The following is a 25,376-nucleotide window of genomic DNA, read 5'->3' as shown; positions in this document are numbered from 1 at the left end:
TTCGCTTAACATCGTTAACAATTACTTGTTCTGTGATTTGAAATTACATATATGTACTTTCAAAAAGAAGTAAAGAGAAATGGAAAAAATAGATATGAATTCTTAATCAATAAAACGAGTACATACTGTACGGAGCTTCATTTTTTCGCTGCTGGAATATATAAGACAGGTGACTGTTTCCGGAGGTTAATTAATTTTTATATTTTTTAAAAATCATTATTATTAAAGTTCTACAATATAACGCTTAATAACTTATATATTTTAGAGAATTAAAATTTAACCCCAAAAAGTTTTTATCAAAGTAAATTTTACTTTGCATTTATTAATTTAAGAACTTTAGCAAATATAAGTTTTGGTTAAATCGCTTGCTACGAAATTCTAGTTACAAATTCGTTTGACAATGAAACTTTGCTACTAGCATACGCTCTTTCCGCGACCCTTTTTATACATTATGCATTTATACATATGTAACACGCATATATTCATGTTATTAGATTTGATATTTATATCTTGTATGTTTTTATATTTCTCTTTGATATCTTATACTATCATGAATTTAATTTTCATTTTCTATGTTAAACGATAAGAAAAATTGTATATGCAAAATATTACAAAGTTTGCCCCTAAGCACAATAATTAGTATTTAAATTTGATCATTATATTAACATAATATCAATAGTTAAATGTTTTTCATTTAATTGCACATTTTTAAATAACAATTTTTTTTATTTGACAAGAAACAATATTAATATAATATTAAAAGATCATTTTTTATCATCATTTTTTTAATTATTTCATTTATTTCATATATTTCATTTTTTTTTATTTCTAATCTTAATTTATCTTTTCGTTTAATCCAAAGCAGTATATTATTAATATTTTTCTTTCTCTCTTTCTCTCACAGATTATAATAAGAGATTACAGATTATTAGGAGATTATAATAATTTTAATTTTATAATAACTTATAATAATTCTAAAAGCAATTTATATAATCGAAACGCGACATTATATAAATAAAAGCGATAATAGTATCTTGGTAAATATTTTCAAGATCGTTCCTTGCTACTATATTTTGCTGTTTAGAGTTAAACTTATTTGTCTTTTACTGATTAGTTAATGGGTACTGCAATGGAGGGTGATCCTTGTAAAAGTAGCTGCAATTATACCAATTGGCTGGTTATCTGTTTTGCTTCGGAATTAAATTTCGCATGACAAAAAATTCGTTGATTTCTATAAGAATGTATAATGAATCGAATGTTTAGCAAACGCAAATTTTGCTTATATCATGCTTATGTTATCTATAATAATTTTTTGATCACAGATAAAATTTACATAGACTCTGATGAACCTCATCCACCAGTTTAAGAGGGATTATCAACATCACATTTATTTACATTGATGGATTCGTATGTCAAAATAAATAAACAAGAACAATCATTGTAGAATATGAACATTAAGGATTATGCATCATTGCAAAGTATTGAATATAAATCACTGAAGATAATGATTGAAATTTGATCAATATTGTGTTATTAGAAAAATTATTTATTTCAGTATTTAATTTAAAAATATTGTAATATATAAATATGTATATAAGAAAGTTTCATATTAAATTTATTACATTTATTTTTGAACGATAATGTGTATAAGTATATGAGAATAACACAAATCAAAATTTATTTTTTAATTTATATTTTTGATTTGTTAAATTTTTGATGTGTTGACAGAAATTCTTTAAACTTTCATATATTATTATGATAATGTCTGTATCTTCTATTTGTCTTTATAAAAAAAAACAAATTCAGTAATACTCTCACCGGTTACTCCAGGTAACTCTTAATTATTAATTAACATAATTAGATAAAATTGTTTTAGAACTAACATTTTCGTAACTAAATTGATTGTTTTACAACTAAATTGTACACTAACAGTTAAGCTTAATAATTAATAACAATATTAATCGATCTATGCAATGATAATCCCTTTTAACATCCGTTAAAATCCTTAACAATTATTTGTACTTTTCAAATGAATATTCTTCCGCTAGTTTGCATGCGCTTTATCACTTTTTCCCCACGATGTAAAGTAACAGGCTACGCGTAATTGGCGAATTTCTCGCAGAAGGAAGAGCACCGTCCAGAAGTATGACCCGCCATACTCAAAGAAGCCGCAACAGAAGAGCTACAGTGGTGTTTCCGGTAACCATCATGCGGAAACTGCGGCATTGGACACGGTCAACAAGATCCTCACTTTCGGCAGTATGCCTCAGTACAGGTACGGAGGTCATTTCGTTGTTTATTTTCATTTCTAGCTATTGGCTATTCTGAATTACAGAGTACTTCATAATATGTTAGAAGAACTTGCTTGTTGGAAAAAAATTGACGAGCTTTGCAAGAAATGGGTAAAGTGCAGAGAAGTGGCCAAAATAAAGTTTTTAAAGCAAAACTTCTAATATTTAGAGATTTAATTGTAAAAATTATAACATCAGAAATTTAAAAATTTAAGCAAACGAGATAATTTTCTCGATTTTAATATTTTCAATCTATAGCTTATATTTCATTTTCTTAAAAGTTTATAAGTTTTTATAATGTAACTGGTAAAAAATTGTTACAGTAACAAAAATCTACATTACTAATAAGAGCATCCCATTACATCTTACATCTTAGCTCATTTCTCATCATATTCTTCGTCATTTCTTACACAATCGGCAAATCTTGAAGTGCATGTTGGACATATTTTTTTAAATCGCGATGTCCCAGAATTCGTCCCACAAGTGTTAATTAAGTATCATGCGTTTATCGATGTATGATGTAGGATTTATTACAGCTCGAGATGCTTCTGTCGTTCGATCGTTTTCGAGGACCATCGCTATTACATAACGACGAACGAGGTTCGCAGTATATCCTTGTAATTTAGACAGCTACACGAGGGGCCAAAAATTATCGATAATTAATTAGTTCATATTCTCTCTCAAAATAAATTGTGTAATATTTTTTTAAAAAACATTACTCTATTTTCCTTTTAACGCATATCGATTTTCGATAGTATTTTTGGCCTATCTTGTTTACAAATTACGCTTATTATTGAAAATACGCGAGCTGCTTTGTAAGAAGAGTGAGCTGAAGTTTGCTTGAATTAATGTGACTTTGGAGTTCGATACCTTTTTATTTCAGGTAAATCTCGACTCCTAAACTTCACATAAGCTTTATTATGCGCTTTATAAAAATCTTTATAATATTATTAATTGCATTTTAGATCCGTAAATATAAAGTATTAAATTTTCTAAAAATTACAAAATAATGTGCAGATGTAATAAATTATTATATGTAGTAGAAAAGTAAACATTTTTTTTATAAGACAATTATTCTTTTGACAAAACTGTATTTTAATTCGTTAAAAATTTATAATAATTTAAATATCCAACTGGAAAATTTTATAAATTTTCATTGGAAATCATGTTCACTATCAACTTTATTTATATCAAGAAATTATTTCTACCCTCTTTTTTGAAAATAATTCAAAGTTAGTGGATCTTGTAATAAACTATCCATTTATATTTACATAATTGTTAATTGTCTTTATCTTGACAAAATCGAAGCGCGCGAACGACAGAAAATTACGAGCCCTGCTCAATCGATTTATTTTATTCCGCAAGTAAACAACGATAGTATTATTCTCACAGAATTTTATTAATCCTCAATTATTATAAAAAGTGCAACGCTGATCTTTGTACAGAAATTATTTAAACGTAACAACAAACGTTCAATTTATAATTCTATTTATTTTGCTTGTTTATAATTTTCCAGGAGTTTTTTAAATTACTCTAAAGATATTCTTTTTATTATCAAAATAAGTTGAATAAACTGAATAATAATCTTTTAATATAATTTGTGTACAATATTATCGACAAAAAAAATTAATATTTATATATTCTATTTTAATATATGCTATAATAAAAATAAACTACTCATTAGTTTTATAAAGAAGGTAAAAGAAAATTCATATAAAAATTATCTGTATAAAATTTTATGTAATTTTGACACGCGTCATTCTTTATAAGTGACGTAACATTTTGTATAAATTATTTCAAAAATAGGAAAATTATGTGACAGTATGTATTTATAAGAAGTAGGAGAACCTTTTCTTTCTTAATGGAATCAAGATTAAAAGCGAATTGAACGAACGGTGCACATGGTAGTTGAGGGTTAATAAAAATAGCCGCGGCATGCCTATATTAGTATATTTCTAGCCGCGGCGAGACCCAGCGCGTGCTGTTTCGACACCCGAATAACGTCATCGCCGCCGACGGGCCAAGAGTCAAGTAAGTCTCATGTGTGTCGCCGTCATATTTACTATCAAACTTGATCCAATCAAGGAATCATTTTTATCATCTATCTCAAAGACAATCAAATACAAAAAAAATACATTTTGCTAACATTCCTTGATGATATTAACAATATATGATTGCAATTAACAAAACATTCTCGTTTTTAATTAGCCATAAAAAATCATAGATTATTCATATAACAATTATTAATCAAAATTCGGCAGAAGTTAAAATGATTAATTTGTTTAAAATTTTACTCAGAAAATTCGTGCAAATTTAATAGTTGTTATTCCTTACTTGGATCACAATTTTGCTAACGATCGCTGCAATCGGTCGGCGATCTATCTGCGTCTTAAAGATGTCTAAAGAAAATAATATTGACGCGTTACGGTTATTGTGATTGTAGCTTCGTAAATTTTTAACAATCAAAATTCTACTTTGTATGTAATTATGTTTATTAATTATTAATTCGGCTTTAAATTCGTCTTTTATTTATCTTCTCATATTTCGCACGGAATCATTTTCTGCACAATCACGTTTTTAACAATTCAGCTGACTTTGCAACACACACGCTGCGGTCGAACTGAATATGAATGATTTGATTCTCGCATGCCTATTGCTATCCCATCGCATTAAAATATCTATTATTTTATTCCGCTTTAATTTTTTGTTTATCGCATGATAATAGGTGCACTTATACAGAATATCTCAGCATTGTCACCACATCTTTTTTTGTCAAAGATAGCTGTCTGGGATATTATGTACAGCTAAATATCGTCAATCGTTAATTATACTCGATACACTCACTCAGAAATTGATTTTTCATTTAGCACCTGTTTCATCGCAAAAACATCATTAAATACTATATCACCGTCCATTCTAGCAATCAGATGCAAGCAGACTATAACAAGATAATTATAATAATTACTGAAATTAACGAGAAACGTAATGCCAAAATTTATAAATTGCAGCAATTATTGCAAATGCTCACGATTAATATCTCATTATAATTTTTAATTTATTTTTTAATATTTAAGTAAGAGCATTAATTGTTAATAGCTGAATTAAACTTTCGAAATTTGTATCTCCCTCTAGAGAACAAAAATCTGTATTCAATGACGTCTGTCTTTCCAATTATTGTCAGATGTGAACATTTATTTAAGAAGAAAAGAAAATGCAGATAATAATTATTAAAAAACTTGTATGTATGAGTATGTATAATATGAGTGTGTGATATCTGTCACCGCACAAGTCCATAAATCTATAAACTTAATTTTGTATATCTTTATCTTGTTTTGTAATTTATAAAATGTTTCATAATATAATATGATATTACGTTATTCTAGAAGAATAATTATAATAAACAATAACATCATTATAATATTGAAGGAGGGATACAAGAGTTTATAATTCAAAATTTTTATATTCTAATATTTTTGAAAGATTAACACAATTAAATTTTTGCACATTTTTATTTTTGCGGAGATGAGAGTTAATACAAGGTTGATGATAAGAGTGACCGACATAGACCTAATCGATCTGATCGAAATTTCAGGGAGCATAAACCGCAGCCGAAGAGGCTCGGCGTGGAGGAAGAAGATGGAGGTACGGGAGCAGAGGAGGTTGTCTCTTTCATTGATCTCCCACCAAACAATCTCACAAAGTTGCCTGAGAAGGGAATTTTAAAGAAACACGGTGGTTACGGTATTGTAATGCCTGATAGTTGTAACAAAACAAGTGAGCATGATGACTCACGATATCTCGTGAAGAATAGCTGAAGGAAGTTTAAACTTTGGCGAGCCGAAAGATGAAGCAAAAGCTAGCCGAACTTGTAGCTCGACTATGTAGATAATCATTGTTACAATGGTAAAGAATCATTGTAAAAGAGAATTCTCTAATCAAAGATTTTAATTTCATTATTCGTTATCCAATGTTATTTTAAGAGTAATACTTAATCTTATCATTCATTTTACTCAATATTAATAAATACACTGTTTCTACTTTAAAAGATATCATAATGTCACGTTTGAAAAATGTTCATTTAGAAATTACATTAATATAAATTATTATTATTTAATTTTACATAACATGTATTTTTTACAACGTAAGTAAAGTATGAAAATTAAATAACAATACTTAATAACATTCTGTTTGATAAGAAAATATTTTCGCAAAACTGATGTCTGTGTTTTTTATTCTATACTATTACAGAAATTGATTTTGAAGTGCTTAAATAAACTATCAATAATCATAAGTTGAAGTGCTTAAATAAACTATCAATAATCACGAGCATACTACATGTTCAGTTGTCTTTTGATCTCTTGCGAGTTCGAACTTCTTGCTTCAATTCTTTACGAACGTTAACCCTTTATAAATCATTTTCACATATTTTATTTTCATTATTAAATAAAAACGGTTAGCAAATTAGTTCGGTACATATGTAGTTATAAATATTATTATAAAAGATTTACCTTAGGATCTAATGTTTTAAAATATAAGGGGTTAATTCTGTTATAAAAGGATCTTTTTAAATAATTTTATATTTTTATAATCGCTTAACTCTTTCGTGTGCTGATTAACTCTAAATTTCAAGATAATATCTTATTAACTAAAAACTAATTTTTATTTCCCATAAAATCTAATAAAAAATTAATAAACCAAATATTAGCAATAGATATCAGTAATAAAATATTAGTTCACGAATATAGATGTTAGAAGAGAATTTATAAATCTCGAGAAAAAAATGAGGAGAGGCAGACGAAAGAAAACTTGTGCACGAAAGGATTAACGTAAATTGCGCCACATTAAAAATTCTCTTTTTATGGAGCGGTAACTCGAGTCATGTATTTGCCAGGACTAGGCGGAAGCACGATCGAGCATGTGGAAAGAACCTTGAATCAGTTGAATGGCTATCACGAAGACATACTTGAGGTGCTGAAGAACGCAGCGAGTCGTCGCGAACTCGTCGGTACTCCGTCGGGCAGTAGTAATCTCCTCGACGAGGATGCGCTACGCAAGTCGCTGGCCGAGTGCGGTTATCCTGACATGTACCGCAAGGACACTGATGGCCAGGACAATGGCATCGACAACGGACAGGAGGAAGAGGAAGACGACGTGGAGCTGCAGCCGCCGTGCGGCACCATTCGTATACGCAACCTCGAGGACCTTATTCGTCAACTCGAGCATTCGTCAATTCGAGCAAGCGCGAGGTACAGATTTTTTTGTATATATATATATATATATATATATATATATATATATATATATAAACATTTTTTTAATACTTTGGAAAAGTTTTGATCCTTCAGATGATTCATATCGTTTTTAAAATCACAGATCACAAAACAGATTTTAAAGCTCTTGAATCTATGAATTCTTTGATTTTAGCAAGCACTCGCCGATCGTTCGATTTCTATAATTAGGTTTTGACTTGTTTTGAATTAAAAGATCAATGATTAATTCTGTCATCAGACCCTATTTAACCGGCCAGATGAGTCCGAGCGGGTCCGAAGAGATTCGAACATCTGAGACTGAACCGGATCGACACTACAGAATCGATTCATCTGTTTGTAGCGAATCATCACAAGGGTAAGAACTTATGAGAAAAAAATATGACGCTTACGACAGAGCTTTTAAACTTAACTCAAACAATGAGCGTTAATTTTGAAGCAACATTGAAATAATATTTTTAAATAACAAGGATGTTTATTACAGTACACAAGAAATATTCTTAGACATTTTAGCAATATTTTGTAAATTAGACATTCGTTTTAATTCAACGGTGTATTCTTACCGAAACGATTGGCTAAATACGTTTGAGCTTTTTCATACTTTGTTAATCACAATTATTGTCAGCAGACATTTCACACGCTGCCATAACTCTCACTGTGGATCGCTTACTATCTTCTCTTTCGCCAACTAATTATCTTAACCCTCTCATATATATCAATTAATTACAATGACAGATTACAATAAAAATGGTTTTTTAATATATAAAATACAGCTTTAAATTTATATTAATTTATTATCTAGCAGCAGCTTATTAGCTTAAATTTTTTTTTCATAATATCAATAAAATATATTCTTTCCTCATTTTACTTCTAATATTTTTATTATGACAGTCTTCAGAATCTAAATTAAAAATAAACTGAGTTAAATGTAACTTTTCTGTATAAAATTATGTGTAAAATTATAATGTTCTATATTTAAAAATAAATATGTAAAAAGCAAGAAAAGCAAAAAAATATGTAAATTAGTGTATATTGTGCATATCAAAGTAATGAAAAAATTACAATGAGAGGGTTAACTTATTATCTTATTCTGCTTCCTATCTTGCGCATCAAAAGGCTGTCAGACTCGACGCATTTATTTATGTATTATATATCAGACACTCTATATTCGATGTTTTGCAAAACCGTAGATTACAGTAAAACACGCGCAAGGATAACAAGAAAGGGATACACACTTGGTAATAAATCATTAATAAGTATTTATGCAAAATTATTAGAAAATTTACTCAAGGCATAAAATGCGGAGTCTGTTTATACTAAATAATCCACATAAAAAACTTGATTATAATAATTGTGATGCAATTAAAATATTACTAAAGCGCCGAGGAACAGTAGAACTGTACATGAAATTAACTTACCGATACCAGGTGTGAATGTCGCTGTTGCCGCATCCTAGAAAAGAGAAAAAAAAATAAAAAAAATTAATTATAAATTAAATGAAAAGTATTTAGACAATTAATTAAAAAATAGAACAAATAGAAATAAACGGTCCGAACACATTTTCTACACAAAAACTAAATTTTATGTATGTAGTATCTAAATTAAATCCTCAAGTATCAAATGTCAAGAAACAAGACTTAAATTTCGAATAAAATTCTTGGCGCGAGTGAAAGTGCGCGTAGTCCGTGGACTTATACAAGAATTGATTGGATTTCCTACGTAGAAGCAGAAGATGTAGCCGCGGCCGCGACGAGGACGCTAGTAGATTCGTCTACGGTAGATACCGTCAGCCGACGTCCCGAAGTCCTTATGGCAATCATCAACACACCCATCAACATTCCCATCAAATGCACCCCGAGGACGAGGGTATCTATGAAACTGCCGATCCTGACAGAGGCTCAAATACTAGGGGTGAAACACCCGATTGTGAAAGGTATTGCAAGACTCTGCGTCACGAAAAATCCTACGGCTTCACTAGTAGCAATTTTTCACTGTCACCGAGACATGTTATCGGTTCACGTCTGTATCACTCCCTCTATCACGAATCCCACAATAACTCACATATATATATATATCAGATAAGGATGGTGCATGTGTTGTCGTTTTGCGAAGAGAAAATGGATCGAAATATCGATAAAGCTGACATCAAAATAATTGTTAACAATGTACAAAAGTCATGTGTCGTGTAATCACATTAATAAAAGGCGCAATTTAATAATATTAATAATATTAATTTGAGAAGAGAAAGCTGGATTTTAACTTTAGACAAAACTTTATTTGTAACTGTTAGAAAGATTTCCTCTTATTGTGAATGTAAGAACAATATAATATATATATATATAACAAAAAATTGTGAATATTGTGAGAATTACAATACAATTGGCTGAAGAATCTGGAATCTACGTAAAGTATAAATGGACTCGGCATACAATATTTAATTCCGCAGTTGCAGCGTTCGCAATTGCATCGTAGATTGAATTAATAAAGCAATTTGTTAATAATAATGCAACATAAAAATTTTTGCAGAGGGAAGCTAAATGCACACGAAAGTCTGCATGTTTTTTCGTTTGCTTCTGCATTGTATGAATGTTGCTCTGAACAATAAAACAACACACACGTGTGATTAGCAAGCTCGAAATACAAATACGTATTAATTAGATACTCTTTTTTAAATAGCATAGACCAAATATTGATAATTTATATTTTACATCTATATATTTTTATTTTTTTATTTTTGATTAAATTTTATGCAATAATTTAAGACAAATGTAGAAAATGTAACAGAATTCATAGTTACAACAAAATTTCGTGCATGTTGCTTCTAGTATTTTGCATCGCAAAAACTCGTTAAATTATAGTAGACGAATTTCACAATTTCTCAAGTGATTATAAGATATTTTACCAACCTATTTCGCGCAATGAAATGATTTACATTGTAATTGATGTACGCACTTATCCTTATCTGAAGTTTCTCTTTGATATGTTTGACAACAGTTTTTGTATAAAAAGAATGTTAAATTAAAATAGCAATCGTAGTGCTAAGTCGCAAGGCTTCGCACGTGCTTTAAATGTCTTAATTAAATTTTCAATTATGTGTATACGTGATATTTCTTTTATAGTCTGATTTGAATTTAATTCGACCTAGAATAAAACAAATGTATTCTGCATGTAAAATTAGTCAAATATCATTATAAAAAATATTAATTAACAGAGAAATTATATATATCCCTTTAATCATTAAATTAATTACTTTTTGAAATTTTCAATTTTAAAAATATTAAATCATCGGCAATGAGTATTAATCTTTACATACAATTGAGATATAAATTAAATAGTATATGACAATTTCATTAGAAAGAAAAATCTGCTTTAATAAAATAACCTTTTACATCATGAAAAATACATAAAGGAATAATAGTTTTAATTCGATAATTTAATGGTACCTTGATCTATTTTATTCATAATTGCAATTTTTCATCTATTAGTTAATTAATTAATTAATTGAAATTTTTGAGAACTAAGATTATTTGCCAATTCAGTTTTATAAACAGTTTATTTATCCTTTTTTTATTCTACGCTAAATTTTTGATTATTGGCTCGATCACAAAGTTCTTAGAGATTAATCACGTATGCACTAACAGCTCCCACTTCTGGGTCGACTGGTCTCACCATTGGCTCCATTTACTGAATGTTGTTACGTCGTGCGTTCGAATGCAGCATTAGTGGCGATGGACTAGATCCAATGGGCTCGTGTAATCTTATTATTTTCTAGTGATGCATTTATTCAAGCTCAACAACAAGTAGCCCGGTGGACTAGTGAGGATGGAGGAGGAGGAGGAGGAGTACAGCACCGGCCGCCGCAGCAGCCACCACCGCCGCCTGCGATGCCGGTGCAGCAACAGGCGCAGCAGCAGCAGCAACAGCAGCAGCTGCAACAGCAACACCAACTGCCGGTGGAACAACTGCCAATCAAGCAGCGCGGCTATTATCCATCCCCCCCACAAACCGAAAACAACCTCGACGCCGGCAGCAACGCCGAAGTCGAATCTGCTCAATCCCAACAACAGCAAACGCTAAGCGAAGTTCGTGGAATCGATGTTAATCACATGCCTAATATTAACAAACGCCCACTAGACGATAACTTTAGTCTAGATTGTAACATAATGAATAATGATTCCCCTAAAGAATTAATTACCAATAATACTAGTGATAACGAAAATACTGCCCTACTGCCCCCCCATTTTCCTGAGTACAAGCATTGATAAATAATTAATCGATAACAGGTAGTGTCCGAAAGAAAAAGAAAGAAATGGGAAAATGTCGTAATAATTGCTAATAATAATAATAATAATAATAATAATAATAAAACAACATAGTGGTGTGACAATGATGATGACGATGACGGCGACGATGTAATCTCGAACTCGCATTTTATACTGAATAGTGTAAATAACGATAAACTGTAATTGCGACGATTACAAGAACAACAACAAGTATTAAATTATAATGAATTCAAATAAGCTATATGAAATGTTTATTAATAAACATTAGTAAAATGATTTACTCAAAAATCTCACTACGTCTGTTATTTCATCTCTCTGCATGAATTTAACTATTACGCTTAATAAAAGTATCCATTTATACAAATTTGTTTAATTGCATGAAATTCAAAATACCTTGAATTTACAAATTCTATATACAAATGTATACGTATTTCGTTTATTTCATGTATTATTTTATCCTAATTAATTAAGAGTATTTCTATGCATTATAAAACGTTACAAAATAATATAATTGCACTTTTTGATCTTTTATTATTATTATGAACTAAGCCAGCGACACACAATATTTGTTTTTGTACTAAGTCGTTTACAAGATGGAAATAACGTGTGTGAAATTAGCATCTCAAAGTTTAGCATCTCATAAAAATACTGCAGAATTACTTGCATCCAGCATAGTTCTACAGTTCTTGATAGGTTTCAACAATAGTTTCGTTAAATTACGTATTTTAATTAAATTTTTATAAATGAGACGCTAACTTCCAAAATCACATAATAGCATCTCACCGTATTTCGAATGTACGACCACAGAGAAGACTAAATCTATAGAGCTCTATCGTTTAAAGACGTCCTGTCAATAGTTCTAATGATTAAATTAATTAAAAAAATTTTTTTGTTACAAAACATACGTATATATGCGTATACGTCTGGGCACGTGGATTTGGTGTAACTGGCATCTCAGATAGACAAAATAAATTAATTAAAAAAATTTAGAAAGTATTTTTCAACAACTATCTTGATGGAAAACTTGTATTTATAGGTCTAGACATGAGATGCTGGTCGAATATCGACAGTTCTATTTCTTTTAACGCAGTTTCCATATAGATACGGATGCGTACAATAATTTTTTAAAGAGTTCTGGTGATATAATTAATTAAAACATTTTTTAAACAATTATTTTGCCCAAAAAACTTGAATTTTGAGGACTAAACGTGAGATGCTGGTCGAATATCGACAGTTCTATTTCTTTTAACGCAGTTTCCATATAGATACGGACGCGTACAATAATTTTCTAAAGAGTTCCGGTGATATAAATATTTAATTAAAATTAGAGATGGGGAGAGACCGGGAGAGACGGGGAGAGACCGGGAGAGACGGGGAGAGACCGGGAGAGACCGGGAGAGACGGGGAGAGACCGGGAGAGACGGGGAGAGACGGGAAGAGACGGGGAGAGACCGGGAGAGACGGGGAGAGACCGGGAGAGACGGGGAAAGACCGGGAGAGATCGGGAGAGACGGGAAGAGACCGGGAGAGACGGAGAGAGACCGGGAGAGACGGAAAGAGACCGGGAGAGACGGGGAGAGACCGGGAGAGACCGGGGGAGACAGTATCTCACTAGCCCTCAAAATTCAAAATTTTCGGGCAAAATAATTGTTTAAAAAATGTTTTAATTAATTATATCACCGTAACTTTTTCCGGAATTATATGAGAACTGCGTTAAAATAAATAGAACTGTCGATATTTGAACAGCATCTCACGTCTAGCCCTCAAAATTCAAATTTTTGGGGCAAAATAATTGTTTAAAAAATGTTTTAATTATTTATATCACCGGAACTCTTTAGAAAATTATTGTACGCGTCCGGAACTATATGAGAACTGCGTTAAAATAAATAGAACTGTCGATATTCAATTAGCATCTCACGTCTAGCCCTCAAAATTCAAGTTTTCCGGGCAAAATAATTGTTTAAAAAATGTTTTAATTAATTATATCACCGGAACTCTTTAGAAAATTATTGCACGCGTCCGTATCTATATGGAAACTGCGTTAAAAGAAATAAAACTGTCGATATTCGATTAGCATCTCACGTCTAGCCATCAAAATTCAAATTTTTGGGGCAAAATAATTGTTTAAAAAATGTTTTAATTATTTATATCACCGGAACTCTTTAGAAAATTATTATACGCGTCCGGAACTATATGAGAACTGCGTTAAAATAAATAGAACTGTCGATATTCAATTAGCATCTCACGTCTAGCCCTCAAAATTCAAGTTTTTCGGGCAAAATAATTGTTTAAAAAATGTTTTAATTATTTATATCACCGGAACTTTTTAGAAAATTATTGTACGCGTCCGGAACTATATGGAAACTGCGTTAAAATAAATAGAACTGTCGATATTCAATTAGCATCTCACGTCTAGCCCTCAAAATTCAAGTTTTCTGGGCAAAATAATTGTTTAAAAAATGTTTTAATTAATTATATCACCAGAACTCTTTAGAAAATTATTGTACGCATCCGTATCTATATGGAAACTGCGTTAAAAGAAATAGAACTGTCGATATTCGACCAGCATCTCATGTCTAGACCTATAAATACAAGTTTTCCATCAAGATAGTTGTTGAAAAATACTTTCTAAATTTTTTTAATTAATTAATTTTGTCCATCCAAGATGCCAGTTACACCAAATCCACGTGCGCAGACGTATACGCATATATACGTATGTTTTGTAACAAAAAATTTTTTTTTTATTAATTTAATCATCAGAACTATTGATAAGACATCTCTAAACGATAGAACTCTATAGATTTAGTCTTCTCTGTGGTCATATATTCGAAATACGGTGAGATGCTATTATGTGATTTTGGAAGTTAGTATCTCATTTATAAAAATTTAATTAAAATAGGTAATTCAACGGAACTATTGTTGAAACCTATCAAGAACTGTAGAACTATGCTGGATGCAAGTAATTCTGCAGTATTTTTATGAGATGCTAAACTTTGAGATGCTAACTTCACACACGTATGGAAATACTCTGCTCTGTTCAATATATCTCTGAAGATAAATAAAAATGCATCAATCAGAACAGAGTATTCCTATCCAGCAAACAATCTTGTATGAAAACAACCATTGTATGTCACTAGCTTTAGCATCACAAGCTTAATTTTTCTTAACAGATTTAAGAACAACTATTGATGATAATTATTTTAATTATTTCTTACTTAAAAGATTATTATATCAGTGATTGCATCAGTGATATCATATTATATTATATCAGTGATAAGACCATGATAAATTAAGACATTTGTTTATTTAAGTAAGTCACGAGTATTTACCCAAGTTTAATATTTTATTTTATAATATAAATGGAACACTTACTTTGCGATTGTTCCATCATTATCTGATGTCTTCCTGATCTCTCTCCTCTTTTGCTTCGTGCCACTTAAATCAATACCTGCCTGCAAGAATATAATAATTAACCGTGCATTAATCAAATCTCTACTGTGAGATAAATAAATATTCTATATCAAGGGAACTATGGAATCAATACCTAATAGCAAAATATATTGGCAGTATATTGGTTAATATTAGTTAAATATTTATTATATTGGAATGCATTGGACAATGTTTTCTCAATGTTTCCCAATGTAATGCCAATATTGGTTATAAAATATTGGCTCCAAATTAGAATGCAATTAATGTCCAATATGAAAAATCGATTCGTTTAATATTGGCCTAATGCTGAATCAATATTGAACCAATATTTCTGCTTAGACAAATTGGCTAGATAAGATAAAGCATCCACTTTACAATATTGGACCAATATTGTCTTTATATTACTTTTCAATACAGCGCCAATGTTTTTTACTATTAGAGTATAGTCAATATAGCTTTGCTTACCAATTATTAAATTTGCGACGCCACTCGTTACAAAACCGATCCATCATTCACTGTTACTTTTCGTTAATGACGACATAATATTCGAAGATGCTGCTAACTTCAGTCTGATATCACGCAATACGATGCGAGTCAAATAAATGACTAACAAAAATCTTCTAAAGTTCGCGTAACTGATAAAAGTTAACCAAGAAAAAAAGATGAGTTTTATGGCAATATATATGTGATACTGTATTGTAAATATACATGTTTATAAAGCATCTGTATAATAATAAGATCGTGAATTTAATGTTGTGCATTATGGAGCTAAGCTCAGATATTTAGGCCATCGATTAAAAGTCTTACATTGACAGTCAATAATGTTAACATTCTCTGAGTCCTCGAAATCCTATTGATAAAAATTTACTTAACTTTGATAACTTTTAATAATATCTGATACACGTATGTAAACATCTCGGCAATAACATACGGCGGCCATCTTGGCGTTTTTGCGATCAGCGACAGCGATAGTTCATAGCTCGTAGCCTCGTAGCAGTCGTGGCGTTGTGATCGTTTCGACGTAAAAATAAAAAAACTATAGAACTAACTTAACGTAAGCAACCTAATCTAACCTAATTCGGAGCAGATTTGTTGTCTATTGCAGTCAGAGATAAGAGTTGTCAGAAATCAACCCCTGCAACATCGTTTACACAAGGAGAAATCGCGGAGGAGATACATCCGTGTGCGCTCAACGCCACGCTGATTGGTTTGTGTTTAGTGTGCGTACCTTTCACCATTGTTGCTCGATGGTGCAGTCGTGCAGTGGCGATTTCTGACAAATCTAATTGTAGTATGTATCGCGTAGATACGAGTAGATATGAATAACGATGTCATATCAAGAGGCTGGTTTTTCAACGTATGATCGCCAGGACGATTACGATTTCGACGATGACAATGAGGAATATCTGGACGATGATAGGGATGCCGAAGAGCAAGATGAAAGCGATGAAGGTGACAATAAGATAACAATTAAAATTTTTTAGAAATATGTAGTAAGCCATATATAATGTAAATTAAGTGATACGTCCAGGAATATTTGTAAGAACTAACGGAAATTTTTCAGATACTGAGGAGGCGAGCGAAACCGACATGGGAAAGTCGGAGGAATATACGGAGATCAAAGAACAGTAAGTTCGTAAAGTTACAAAGATTTATTAATTTAGCACAAGAAATTATGTTTCGATATTCAATATTTCAGGATGTACCAGGATAAATTAGCCAGCTTGAAAAAGCAGCTGCAGCAGTTAACCGAGGGCACGCATCCTGAATATAATCGTAAGGTGAAAAGACTGGAAGCACAATACAAAGAACGGTAACAACTTTTTTATTGTTATTATGATTTACATAGGGCATATGCTGATTGAGACGTTTTTCTCAGATTAAGACTGAATCAAATTTATCGAGATTACTTGACAGAATGGGTGGAGCGAGATTACATATCGGAGAAGAAAGCAGCAGCAAAAGAATTTGAAGAGAAAAAGATTGATCTGAAGGAAAATCTGCTTACTGATATGGAGGAAAAACGAAAGATGATTGAGACAGATCGTCACACAATGGAACTCACCGGTGATTCCATGGAGGTATTTGAATTTGTCCTTGTTAAGTAATACATATTTCTATAACACGTATTTCTTACTAATGTTATTCTGTTTTTTACTTAGGTAAAGCCAGTAATGACAAGAAAATTACGCAGACGTCCCAATGATCCAGTACCTGAAAAAGTAGAGAAACGACGAAAGCCACCTCCTACACAACTAAATTACGTGTTGGACGACAAAGATATTGAACTCGACTTAAAAGCGATCAATCGTGCAAAAGCACCGACCACCATTCGCAAGCCAGGTGCACATTATTCAGTATCCTAAAATTTAGGTTCAAAATATTACAGCAAAATAATTTCCTGAAAAATTAAATATTGAAAGTTTATATGACTTTTTTTTATAACTGAGGCATGAATCTATAAGATTTCAAACTAGTTCCAATTATAACTTTCCATATCTAGTTTTTCAAGAATTAGTATTTTGATTCTCTGAATTTTGTCATACCTTGTATATAGACGTAAAGCTGCAAATACATATGATCAATGTAAAAATTAAGAGTAAGAAATAAATTTTTTTAGTTAATGCATAACCTTAATAACGTATTTACAGTAGTTTTACCACATTTCAACGCGGTAAATATTCCGTCACAACATATATCACAGCCATCTGAAACTCCACTGGTGGAAACTCGGATAGAGGACGGAAAATTATTGTATGAGCGAAGATGGTACCTTCGATTTATTTCTATTATTACTTTATATTTAAAACTTGGTGTTCCTTTTAAATATAAAGGGATCCTTTTGGTCGAATTTTATTAAAGGTTCCATCGTGGTCAACCTGTCTATGTCGAAGGCAAGGATCTTAATAGATTCGCGGCGAACATTTCCGCAATTGGCACCGAAGCGGTAAGTATTCGAAGCATCAAATAAATCGCGCATCTTCGCAAGATAAACATATTTTTTCAGATCTGGGTGAAGAAGGTATCTGACAGCAGTAAAGTACGGATTTACACGTCGCAGTTGAGCCGTGGAAAGATTTCTATCAAGCGGCGGGCCTCCTAATTCAACTCCTCTATTATCCTCGGAATCTATTGTCAGACTTGTGATACATCTCGCTTATCATTTCTAGTTAAAGTGGTATTTTCTGGCATTAAATTGACAATTTTTACGCTACTGGTCTTCTGCCACCAGTAAAACCATGCTTTTTGGTGATATTGTAGCGCCATGTAAATCCAGACGAAGAATGACAGAATTAGTAGCGCCATCATTGACAGCAGGGAATAGGTGGTCCATCGTGCCGGTGGAAAATTGTCGTAATTATTTCTAGCATAAAAATCGGCAGCCACTACGCAGATGTAGGAACACGCGATGGTCACAGGTGTGACTATAATACATCTCAGTAGATCAGCCTTCACATTTCGAACGTATATCTGATGCTCATTTTGATTCAGGCACAACCAAACTCCAACGGACCGAAGAACCTTGTAACGAGGTGTTCGTTCCATCCGAAACTCGTGACCGCACAATTCACAGTTATTCCTATTGCTCTCTTCTAACCATCGTTCCAAACATTTTAGATGGATCGCGCCCATTGTTCCCTAAGTTCAGTTGTCGTTATTGTAATTGTGTAATTATTGATTTGAAATTTTTTCAAACATATTTGAGTGAAAAATAAATTACACTCCACAAATTGGAATACTTATAATTATTTATTAAAACAATAAAAGAAACATATAGAATAATGTGAATTTTTAATTTCCTAGATCTTCGGAAACTTTAGATTTTTAGTTTTTCGAATTATTATACGTAAGTGAATTTTTATTCATACTATTCTTTCAAACCTTGCACTTGCACGGGTATATGATGGGTAGTTCTTGATTAGGATCATAACAAATACGACAATTTACATCTTCCACCGAATTGCACAATTGGTTTCTTTTCTCTGACGTTGCAACATCGAACTCCGATTGGTTTGCCTGTAACGATGGCTTCTGCTCTAGTTCTATTTCAACTCTTGAAATTATGTTTTCTAAAATGTTGGCTATCGAATTAGTTTCTTCAATCATTACGAGAATGTAATTTCTGCAAATATTTTTTACAAACAAACCGACTACATAAAACAAAAGACAAATGTATTGCAATTCACAGTGGTTGGAAAAGGAAATTAAAGTTAGGGGTGTCCTTTATTATTGTGTGTATAAAAATTTGTATTATATTATAGTGGATACAATTGAGTTAGTCACGTGAAATAATCTTAAAGAGCCATGTAACTATATGTGCATTTTATAATTAACGAGTAAACTATAAACGAATGTTTGTCACTCCGCCATCATGTCCACACTGAGGCAATCTTCACCTATATTACTGGGTGACGTCTCGAGTTCGCCGATTTCGTTTGATTCACTAAAAATTTATTTTAATAATTTTATTTTCAACAAATATACAAAAGGAGAGAGATAAAACATATTGATTAACAAGGAAGAAGTTTACCTATCCAAAGAAGGATCATTACTAAACATTTCTGTCGGAACCGTAGGTGGTGCTTTCTCTGGCACAAGTTCCAGATATGTCTGACGAGATTCCAAATGTCTCTCTACTTCCTCAGGTGTCATGTGTCCATCGGACATCAAGGACATTGGAACCATATTATTCGAGGATTGTACCTGAAATTTAAATAGTTTATTACAATAGTCTAATAATAAAATTTGACTTTTACCATACATGAAATGAAAATACCCTTACTATAGGTGTGTTGTTCGTTTTAGCAACTTTTGGTGTACTCCTTTTCTTCTTGCTAGTGCTAAGTGGTTTTGTGACCATAGATGAATGATGAGAAGTATGATTGTTGATATTCATGTCAACTTTTTTTCTAAAAATTACATATGTTCATTAGAGTGACAAACTTCAACAAAATTCAAAAATTTTCTGATTATAATGGGTTAATAAAAAGTTATCTTTCGGCCTTTGATTTGAACAAAAGGTTGAGGATTGAGGTTTACATTCTGAATTGAAAGATAATTTTCTTGTTTTGTTAAGAGATTTTTCTAGGTTTTTTCTAATATTTATATAATAAGCGATTGATAAAAATTATATTTTATGAATTTTATGGACTTTTTATATTGTATTGCAATGTAGAATCACAGATAAATCATTTGAACAGTTTCTCATTTCTAATTTAAGATAAATTTTTTCTATTTCATTATCAGATTGTTATACAATTTTCTTACCTCTTGGAATTGTCTAGACGAACAACTTCCTCATCTGACGATTCAGTTTCATCACTTTCACTGAATGATGCGTCAACTTTTTCATACTGCAACAGGCGATCCAAGAGAAAACTTTTGTCCCTGTTCACCTTCAGCAGTTTTCTTTGTGTGGAACGCAATGCTTCCTGGAAACATTCATTCTCCTGCAACGTAATACGTATTTTGTCACAATTGTAATAATATAGAAAGAATATCAGATATTGAAGTGTCCTTCACATACATAAATCAAAAACTTCAGCTTCCTTTTGAGATTGCGATACTGGTCCTTATAATTAGGCACTTCTTCTTCAGGACTTTCCTCATCGTCTTCTTCTTCTGCATCTGCATTGTTGTTGGCAATGGATCTGCAATACCATCCTTCCAACATTGATCATCTGCAGCTGTAAAAAATAGTGTTTCAACAATCGTAGGTTTAACCAAAACTTTTATTACACTCAATACTGTAATACACAAAAGCTACATATACAAGTTGTTAATAAAGTGGAACAAACAAGAAATTTATCCAGACAAAAAAATATTTCTTCTTATCATAAAAAAGTATATAAATAATCAATCGATACAAAATTAGAATAAGATTAACAAAGAGTTCTTGAGAGACGCACTTTGGTTTCGTTCTGGGAGGTTAAGTCGCACAAGAAACGCGTTATCTTATGCGTCAGCCGTTTAACTGCGCAAGAAAACGAATTGTCAGGTTGCAATTAGCCGTAATATTGACGGCCGATTTTCTTTTGCACTCACTTGAAATCCCAGAACAATTTGTCGCACGTCGTAAGCGCTCGCGGCGGCCGATTATTGCGAAGATAAATAAGCTGTTTATGACTGGCTTCCATTCTGAACTCTTTATCGATTCTACAGTAACTTCAGCGCCTTGCCGGTCGAACGGAAGCGCGCGTCGTATCATAACAGTGTTGCAAACCTCAAGAAACTAAAATGTCGTTCCATAGTGAAATATCCCTATCTATTTGAAAAGTATTTCGCGGCATCAAAAACTATAGAATTAACTTTTAAAATAGAAAATAATATTTTTTGGTATTATTAGAAATATATATAACTAATTGTTATTTTCCAATTTTACAGCAGGCGAATAATTATTTTTAAATAGTTAATTAAAAAAAAATCTATATAATTTTGTTTTTATTTTTTTAATTTATCCTGAAGTAACTTTTGCAATTCTACTACAAACTGCATTAACTTTATTAATAAAATTAAAGATGTTATTGCATTGTCATTGTTTTTCTTTTTTATAAAAAAGAATTTAAATTTCTTATTACATTATACTGCTATAAATTATTTTACAAAGTAAATTAAAAATTATATTTTTTTTAATAAAATCAAATTATTAATCAATAATAAAAAATAATCAAAATTTTAAAAAATTTAAGAGAAGTTTTACTATTGTAAGTATCGGAATAGTTCCCTTTAAATTTATATTTTTCTAAAATTGCATCTAGCATTTTAAAAAAATAATTTTTATTTTTCTCATAAACGTACATAAAGAAAAATTGTATGATAGTGCATAATTCTTGTTACAAAACAAGAATCTTTTAAATTCTTTTTAATTTTGATTTTTAATTTTTTGATTTTATTTCAGAAATGTTTGATTCAGTTTATGTGAAATAATTTACAGCAATGTAATTTCTTTATCGCAAATCGGTATTGCAAAATTATCACATTTAATCCCTTCGGACCGACGGGAAACAATATCGATCCTATAGGACCAGCACATGCGCTCTAAGGGGGTTCTTTTTCAGTATCCGCGTGTACGAGGGGTGAAAACACATCGAGCTCTCGTCCGAGAAATATCATTGAATATGAATAGTCGATTCTCGTATCTGTAATAGACTATTTTAACGTAAATAATAAAACAAATAGCGTAATAGTGTAATTCTGATTTGAAGAAAATGAGTCCTGGGCTGGGTCACGATCCCTTACCGTCGTACAACGGCACTTCTGTAGGTGAGTTTTTTTTTTAGAGCAAAGAATTCACATCTTAGAACGGAATTTATTATTTCCCTACCGATAAAAATTCTTACTTGTTGAAAACACACGGAGTAAATAATGTCTTTAGTTTTTTGTATGAAGAGGAGAGCGGTATACAATGTCCGTTACATGAATGAAAAGACGTTGCACGCGGCAGAAATATTACCGGGTTTATGTGAATAGAAAGTTTATAAAAAGCAATGAATCAATCCATCGATTCTTCTTTCTTATTTTCAAGGGAACCCCGCGCTTTGCTTGTGGCAACAGCCTCAACACATTTTATTCCAGTTGGCAAATTTTTGCTTTGCACTGTCATACTCAGCGCCATCCTCGAAAAAGGGGATTTTGTTCATGCATTCAGTGCTAATTATAGGTAAGTAATTAAATGATTATCCACCATAAATGTGATAAAAAGAATATCGCGGTTTAAAAATATATATTTAATTTATTTCAACATAAAATTAACTTTATATGTAAAAAATTCTTATTTTTAAAAATTATATAATAATTCCATCTTTTTAATTCGCAATTATTAAATTATTTCTTGATCTTATTACTAATTTCTAGGTTTTATGTTGCTGTCAGGATGGGCTTGGCACGTAATCTGCGCACCAGATATCTTCTCCTGGAACTTCAGTTTCTTATTGCTCAATATCGGTCAATTAGTATATATCGTTTATCAAATGAGACCCATCAGATTTGATCCCGAATTGGAAGAAGCTTATCACACGCTCTTTTATCCATTCAAAGTAAGTGTTTTGTAAGAAAGATATCTTTTTGTAGAATGTTTGGGGATTGTAATCTGCTTTTTTTCACGTAGGTCTCACGAATACAATTCAAACGATTGGTATCCCCAGAATTTGCGACGATAACGTCTCTTCATGCCGGCGAGGCGTACGCGATGCAAAATCTAACAAGAACAGACAGATTAGGTTTATTGCTCACTGGGAAAGTCAACGTTTTAAACGAAACCAATTTTCTGCATCCAATACTGCCTTGTGAATTTTTAGATTCACCGGAATTTGAAAGCTCCCGAGCTTCCGTTGACGATAAATTTAAGGTATAACTTTAATTAATTTTCTACTCTAATAATTAAAAATTCAAAGCTAAATTAAATCTCGTAGGTATCCATCGTTGCGGCGAGTTCCTGCAGGTATTTATATTGGCAGCGATCAGCCTTGGAATATCTGCTTGTAAAGGAAACTTATCTTGCAACCGTTTTAACTACGCTAGTGGCAAGAGACATCGCAACAAAGCTGTACGCAATGAATAATAAGGTATTCTTTTTAGAGAATTATATCTACAAAAAATAACCACTATTACTTTATTTCTTTTTCAATGCAAAAATGTGGTTTTTTTCATGTATATACATATTTTATTAGATATACTAAAAATTATTTTATTAAACATAAAAAATTTTAATATGTAATAATATTTAATATAAGTTATAAGCTATCAATTAATAAGTTAAGCTTGTTGTAATTGTAGTTTTTTTATAGTGTTTTGATTTTATTGAAATTGTAGATAATTACGGATAAAGGATCACATTTGGACATTCGTCTTCCTTCTATCAGTGCCGGTTTAGGAGTAAGCGGTAAGTATAGAAATCTTCGAGCATATAGACATGTACTGATTAGCAAGAAAAAAATGAAACCGACGGTACTTATTAATTAAAGCCAAATTAAATTAATTAAAAATTTGAAAATTGAAAAAGTTATTTTTTATCTTTTTTTATTTTGTTTTTTTTTCTCTATAATAATGCAATCTTTGCTTGCAGTCTTGTTTATATTTGTTTATATTAAATGTTTGTCTTATTGAATAATATTGATTTCAGTTGGCAGCTCAAAGTCCAAAGAACGTACGGCGAACAACTTAACGAAGAAGGCCGCGCCTATGGAGCCTCTTCCGGAGTTACCATCATGTGACGATCTAGCTTCCAGCGGTGTGGAGAGCTGGTTGGATTCCTCTAGCAAGTATCACAGCTGCGAAATTGTCGACGAGGAATAGCATTACGCCAATTATTCGAATTACGAAAATTTGATGGATGACGCCGATGACGGCGAGAACGATATACAGGCCTTTGACTATAAAAACGCGGAAAGTTGGCCGTCATATGATGACTAGCAATAAAAAAGGGGGCGCACATTTTTTTACTTTCGTTTAATACATTTATATCTTTTAATTTGCCAAAACGAAGTTATCAATTTTTAATGTTAAATTATTTCGTAATTAGCCTTTGAATTTTATTAGAGAACAATGAAAAAAAAAACAGTTAAAAACTTAAAGGGTTACATTCCTACTGATCGCAATATTGTATATATAGATTATATAGATGTGTTGTAGATTTGTTGCCTAGCAACGAAAATTCGCAACGAAAACATCTTTCGAAGAATAGATATATATATATATATATAAAATGTAAATTTACTACTATATATGTACATATGTGTAAATATTAAATTTAACAACGCTCTCAAAGAACAAAAGATCTTAGTCCGCGAAAAAATAGTGATTACGAAAGTATTCTAATCGAGTTTTGAAAAAAAGAAAACAAATGTTACATAAATCTAGCATTTATAAGTAAATACATAATATAAATGCGCGCCTATAAGTTTTTGTAAATATTGAGATCAGTCAAAAGATTGATCTAATTGTTAACAAATATCTAGAATTTCTTACCAAAAAGATTTTTACTAAAAATGTAAAAAAATACCCACATTTAGTCAAATTTAGAAAACTTATTTATAATAAAATAAATAAAATATGTTGATAAATACAATATTGAGAAAATGCAGACAGAATGCTTTTCTCATTGATTC

General features: G+C 31.3%; 5 protein-coding genes and 1 long non-coding RNA gene across 29 annotated transcripts in view; 3 read left to right on the top strand and 3 right to left on the bottom strand.

Moving 5' to 3' along the window:
* LOC105835806 (disintegrin and metalloproteinase domain-containing protein 11) overlaps positions 1-12,129 on the top strand; it is a 39,079-nt gene extending 26,950 nt beyond the window's left edge. For 3 of the 15 annotated variants that reach the window (XM_036285100.1, XM_036285097.1, XM_036285098.1), the window contains exons 20-26: positions 2,123-2,275; positions 4,251-4,322; positions 5,884-6,065; positions 7,183-7,537; positions 7,800-7,916; positions 9,282-9,491; positions 11,331-12,129. In XM_036285100.1, the coding sequence (XP_036140993.1) occupies positions 2,123-2,275; positions 4,251-4,322; positions 5,884-6,065; positions 7,183-7,537; positions 7,800-7,916; positions 9,282-9,491; positions 11,331-11,820 (1,579 nt within the window). In that variant the 3' untranslated portion in view covers positions 11,821-12,129. The remainder of the gene's footprint in view (positions 1-2,122; positions 2,276-4,250; positions 4,323-5,883; positions 6,066-7,182; positions 7,538-7,799; positions 7,917-9,281; positions 9,492-11,330) is intronic. The other 12 variants (XM_036285101.1, XM_036285099.1, XM_012679370.3 and 9 more) reach the window with 11 other exon arrangements.
* On the bottom strand, positions 8,802-16,226 carry LOC105835814. Of its 2 annotated transcripts, XR_001139020.3 has the most exons (4): positions 16,078-16,226; positions 15,736-15,905; positions 15,214-15,293; positions 8,802-9,010 (listed from the first exon to the last, which is right to left on the bottom strand). It is a non-coding gene; the product is annotated as an uncharacterized LOC105835814 (long non-coding RNA). The 2 variants fall into 2 exon arrangements; XR_004962755.1 differs by having other exon boundaries at positions 15,736-16,213.
* Positions 16,227-16,337: 111 nt separating this feature from the next.
* Positions 16,338-19,007, top strand: LOC105835810 (sin3 histone deacetylase corepressor complex component SDS3). 6 transcript variants are annotated; one of them, XR_003625490.2, is made up of 10 exons: positions 16,356-16,722; positions 16,835-16,898; positions 16,970-17,083; positions 17,150-17,351; positions 17,433-17,613; positions 17,922-18,039; positions 18,133-18,217; positions 18,278-18,448; positions 18,532-18,689; positions 18,763-19,007. XR_003625490.2 is itself a non-coding variant. In XM_012679386.3 (9 exons), exons 2-9 carry the CDS (start codon positions 16,599-16,601, stop codon positions 18,371-18,373), a joined length of 984 nt encoding a protein of 327 aa, XP_012534840.1. In that variant the 5' UTR covers positions 16,338-16,477; positions 16,577-16,598; the 3' UTR covers positions 18,374-18,507. The 6 variants fall into 6 exon arrangements, 5 of the variants coding, with proteins under 5 accessions (XP_012534840.1, XP_012534838.1, XP_012534839.1 ...); XM_012679386.3 differs by lacking the exons at positions 18,532-18,689; positions 18,763-19,007 and having other exon boundaries at positions 16,338-16,477; positions 16,577-16,722; positions 18,278-18,507; XM_012679384.3 differs by lacking the exons at positions 18,532-18,689; positions 18,763-19,007 and having other exon boundaries at positions 16,341-16,490; positions 16,577-16,722; positions 18,278-18,507.
* Positions 18,375-18,936, bottom strand: LOC105835812 (E3 ubiquitin-protein ligase MARCHF2-like). Its single transcript, XM_028189651.2, has one exon. It carries the CDS (start codon positions 18,901-18,903, stop codon positions 18,406-18,408), a length of 498 nt encoding a protein of 165 aa, XP_028045452.1. The 5' UTR covers positions 18,904-18,936; the 3' UTR covers positions 18,375-18,405.
* Positions 19,008-19,475: 468 nt separating the features above from the next.
* LOC105835811 lies at positions 19,476-21,469 on the bottom strand. Of its 3 annotated transcripts, XM_012679388.3 has the most exons (7): positions 21,316-21,444; positions 21,180-21,244; positions 20,798-20,957; positions 20,539-20,720; positions 20,054-20,180; positions 19,802-19,974; positions 19,481-19,714 (listed from the first exon to the last, which is right to left on the bottom strand). In XM_012679388.3, exons 3-7 carry the CDS (start codon positions 20,942-20,944, stop codon positions 19,630-19,632), a joined length of 714 nt encoding a protein of 237 aa, XP_012534842.1. In that variant the 5' UTR covers positions 20,945-20,957; positions 21,180-21,244; positions 21,316-21,444; the 3' UTR covers positions 19,481-19,629. The 3 variants fall into 3 exon arrangements, with proteins under 3 accessions (XP_012534843.1, XP_012534842.1, XP_036141000.1); XM_012679389.3 differs by lacking the exon at positions 21,180-21,244 and having other exon boundaries at positions 19,476-19,714; positions 21,316-21,469; XM_036285107.1 differs by having other exon boundaries at positions 21,180-21,431.
* Positions 21,470-22,237: 768 nt separating this feature from the next.
* LOC105835803 (popeye domain-containing protein 3) lies at positions 22,238-25,369 on the top strand. Of its 2 annotated transcripts, none has more exons than XM_012679362.3 (7): positions 22,238-22,529; positions 22,796-22,930; positions 23,125-23,306; positions 23,378-23,617; positions 23,682-23,834; positions 24,082-24,151; positions 24,392-25,369. In XM_012679362.3, exons 2-7 carry the CDS (start codon positions 22,909-22,911, stop codon positions 24,562-24,564), a joined length of 840 nt encoding a protein of 279 aa, XP_012534816.1. In that variant the 5' UTR covers positions 22,238-22,529; positions 22,796-22,908; the 3' UTR covers positions 24,565-25,369. The 2 variants fall into 2 exon arrangements, with proteins under 2 accessions (XP_012534816.1, XP_012534815.1); XM_012679361.3 differs by having other exon boundaries at positions 22,247-22,533.
* The last annotated feature ends 7 nt before the right edge of the window (positions 25,370-25,376 follow it).

Source organism: Monomorium pharaonis, chromosome 3 (assembly GCF_013373865.1).
Source record: "Monomorium pharaonis isolate MP-MQ-018 chromosome 3, ASM1337386v2, whole genome shotgun sequence".
NCBI classification, from domain to species: Eukaryota; Metazoa; Arthropoda; class Insecta; order Hymenoptera; family Formicidae; genus Monomorium; species Monomorium pharaonis.
This window is presented reverse-complemented; position numbering and strand designations above follow the sequence as displayed.